A 3,796-nucleotide genomic window follows, 5' to 3' on the forward strand; every position below is an offset into this window, starting at 1 on the left:
ATGAAGCAGCACTTTACTCACGAGAAAGGAATTATAAGGTATAGGCCTTACTAAGGGCACAGACAACTAAATCTGATCTTTGAGGTCATATCAAGGGCCAAATTTGAATTTTTTCCCTTCCTCATTTGTTGAAGTAAGACAGTCAAAGTACCCAATAGTTAAAACCCTAGCATAGAGGTAAAATGATACCTAATCCGGTCAGTCTGCACCACCAGCACACTTAAAGACTTAGAAACGATGTGCTTGACACAGATTTCGACTCAAACCTTGAGTTTTCTACTAAGTTACTAATTTTGCACCATTTGGGTGAGAAAAAGTTTTACCGAAAGAAGTTCATCATTTATCCCTTGCGTTTGTGAGTGTCTGTGGGCCGAAATTGCCACCATCTCAGAACGCATACAAGCGAGATGGAAGATACAGGTTCAACTGTTATTTGACACACAAAATCAACGGTAGCGGCGGTAGAGGAGGAGCTACACAGCCTGGTACTTTAAGCCTCTTTAAAAGGCAGGATCAGCCTGCATTTATAAGTTTCCGTTGACATGTACACATGTACACACACATGGACGTCGTAAACGAAGCTTTGTAGGCACACTGTCGTGGGAACTTTGCATGATTTACTGCTACGAAAAGCAGGGAGTTGTCAAAAAATATGCAACGGAACGAAGCATGTTCATATTGTTTTCCACTTTTACGCCGGAAATATGCATAAGAAATGTAGCCTTTTTTTTACTGGCATCACATGAGGGGGAATTTTAATTGCACAGCTCCCCAAGACTTCCCGAAAGATGAAAGAAGGCATATTATTCGCGCAGAATATGTATTTTAGATATACAGAAGGGCTTGGAGCTACCTAAACGGCCCGAAGGCCACGCTGCCCTGTAGTGGTATAATGGCAGGGCCTCTAAGTGGTCCGTTACCAAAACTAAGTTCAGTATCCATAATCTCAAATTCAGGTAGGGAAGCCAAGTCATCGATGACGTCGGTTTTGCTTCAATGGCGGAGTGACTGCTAAAAATTGCTCATGGAAAGCCTAGTCCAGCAAAAGGTTGGGCTAAAGCTCCGTCGCTTGTAAACAAGCATACACAAACCAATATTACATGGAATTTTTTCCTTTTATTAGCAAATTAACTGAATCTCAGATGGACACGCTGTAAAGGTTCTCATGGATTCGTACTAATACGAAGAAGGAGGTACCCACACAACTGATTTAATCCAAAATAGAGGGGTATTTATGTTCCATATTAATCAAGAGGACACAACCGAAGAAGTGTATGGATAGGAGAAGGGGGATAATTACCGCTAGAAAAGGCCTGCCTCAACTAATAACTGTCAACGCAGCCCAGAGCTAAAAAGGACAACACAAACGCAAAGCCCGATACACAGAGAGGGGAAGAGGTACTTTTTCATGTCCCACGATTTTCCCATGTCCTATGTGGGGGCAGATATAGATACGGGAACTGTGAATTACTCAGAAGGAGAGAGGGCGGTTTTTGTAACCGGGATGACATCGCTATGATGCGGGGGCTTTGCTTGACCACTGGTGAGCTGTGGATCATTTCAAAGTTTGGCGAATCTCTAAATCTGCCACCCAGTATTTAGGCAACTGTGACTGCGCCTAAATTACCCCTGAAAACAATTTAAGGTAAAGAAGTTGAAAAGACGTTCTTTTTCTCCTCTTACAGAAGGATAATCGCGAGTATCATTCCGGAAGTAGCATTGCTATGGATTCACAGAAGGATGTGAAGTCTAGTGGTATATTTCCAAGCCACCAGGGTGGTGAATGAATGAAGCATCCTAGTTTGGTGCAAATGCTACCTCCACAGCTCGAGTGCCACCGGTTTCAAAGGTTTAGCAATTGGCATGAACTTTGTAGTGTTTACTTTCAAAACACAAACACCTGCTTCCAAAAGCAGCCTTTTGGCATATCCAAAACCAATTTAGCCATTGGTGTTGATTGTTTAAATCAAATTTTTAAACACTAAAATATTTGTCTTCTTATCGGCATCCAGATGAAGTTTCTAGAGGACGATTTATAATGGAGCCTATTTGAAAATCTCCAATTTCCCTGCAATTTTACCTTAATAATCTTGAAGCTAAATCAAGGCCTTTTAAATTTCCAACAAATTTGGGAAGTCAGAAATAATAAAAAAAAAGCTAGGAGAAGTGGATTTGCCCGCAGATGTAATCTTCCTTCAATGGAATTCTGAAGAGATTATGATGTCGGAAAAGGGCGTCCCTCCATCTCCTGTTCTATTTTATCTACCATACTGTACGATACACGCGATGGCAGTCTACATTCGCTTAACTTGTTTAAATTGAATTCACACCTATATAAGTTTAACTTTTATGGGGCAAAAGATTCGATTAAGCAGGGAGAATAATAACTTAGACATAAAATATATATTTAAAACTTATCATCAATGTCAATTAAATTTCACTCCATTTATTTAGACCATTAAATTAAGTAGAAATAGTCTCTGCTTGATGAACGTCTTTGAGGGAATTAACTGATACACGAATTAAAGCAATGGCGTCCCATCCTCTCAAGGATGGCAACAGATATCTACCAAAAAGCTTTACTTATTAGTAATTAAGTAGAAAGATGTATCTGGGTGAAGTGATGGCCGATAGCGTGGCACTGATGCTAGCATAGAGCAGGTAATCATTATTAAATAAAAAGATCATTTCTTGCACACTTTTTTGTTCAAGATACCCTCTGAGGACCCCGCAACATGGCTATAGTTTGATTAGTTGTGAACTACGTGATCAAGAAATCTCAAGTTATGATTTTGAAATGAAGGAGATTAATTTACTTTTAAATTATAAAAAAGTTTGCTTCCAGAATATGCATTTAAATGAAATTGGTAGTAACATTACGACATAAGTCACTTGTGCAGGAATTCCGGACCCAGTCATTCATGCTTGCCGGAGTGATAAATGTATATATCAAATGTGAGTTAATGTGGGGCCTAATATTCCAGTACCCTAAGACCGCCTCAAATCTCAAGCTCACAGAATAACAGGATGGCTTAAGGCCCAAAAGCCCTAAAAGATGCTCTAGGACGTTAGTATTTGTGCCTCCTGTACATTAAACCTTTTTAAAAACCTAGTTGATCCGTAGAAGATCAAAGGCCCAGAACTTGAATCGAAGCAACTTCAAAAGTAGTGAAAGTCGTGCATATGGATTAAAGTGAGTGGTGTAAGAAAATTTTATGCAAAAAAATATGACTTTAGAAAAAGATGTGGAGGATTCATGGCGTATAAACGGCAGATCTTAAACATCTAGAGGTTAGAGAAGCTTTGCACTAGTTCACAGTCTGAGACACAAACACGTAATAACTCAAAAATGTCATTCATGCTTATGTTTCTACTAGTACACCCATCTTGGTTACACATATGCGGCGAGTACTCTTGATTAGAAGAGAGCTAACCCTTTCAAGGACGATGACGACCAAATACAGGCTTTGCATTGGTAGATGAGGGAAAAGCAAACCACTGTAGACAGGCTCAGAGACACACAAACGTTGCCATTAAAAGTGAGTGGGTGTAAAATTTAGAGCGGATGACTTCTGAGAAGCAGATCTTATGTTTCCACAAACTTAGTAAACACAACAGAGGAAAAAAAGGAACTAAACTGGCCATTGAGGTTAACTGAGACGTCAATCTAGTGATGGAAGGCGGGCAGTAAGTAAGACAAGTCACCCTCCTAATAACACATCATTACGAAGATGAACAGAAGAATTTTGAGTCTTTTGCTAAACAACAAGAGTTTAGAGGAATGCAACAATCTTAG

At 39.6% G+C, this 3,796-nt stretch overlaps 1 protein-coding gene across 1 annotated transcript; it reads left to right on the top strand. All coding sequences in view use genetic code 11, as the record gives it.

Annotated features, from left to right (window-relative positions):
* On the top strand, positions 1–3,796 carry EGR_09594 (hypothetical protein; the record flags this gene model as incomplete). The annotated part of the gene is made up of 3 exons (XM_024498843.1): positions 1–38; positions 2,713–2,867; positions 3,732–3,796. 3 exons carry the CDS (start codon positions 1–3, stop codon positions 3,794–3,796), a joined length of 258 nt encoding a protein of 85 aa, XP_024346753.1.

This window comes from Echinococcus granulosus (genome assembly GCF_000524195.1).
Source record: "Echinococcus granulosus chromosome Unknown EG_S00155, whole genome shotgun sequence".
Lineage (NCBI taxonomy): Eukaryota > Metazoa > Platyhelminthes > Cestoda > Cyclophyllidea > Taeniidae > Echinococcus > Echinococcus granulosus.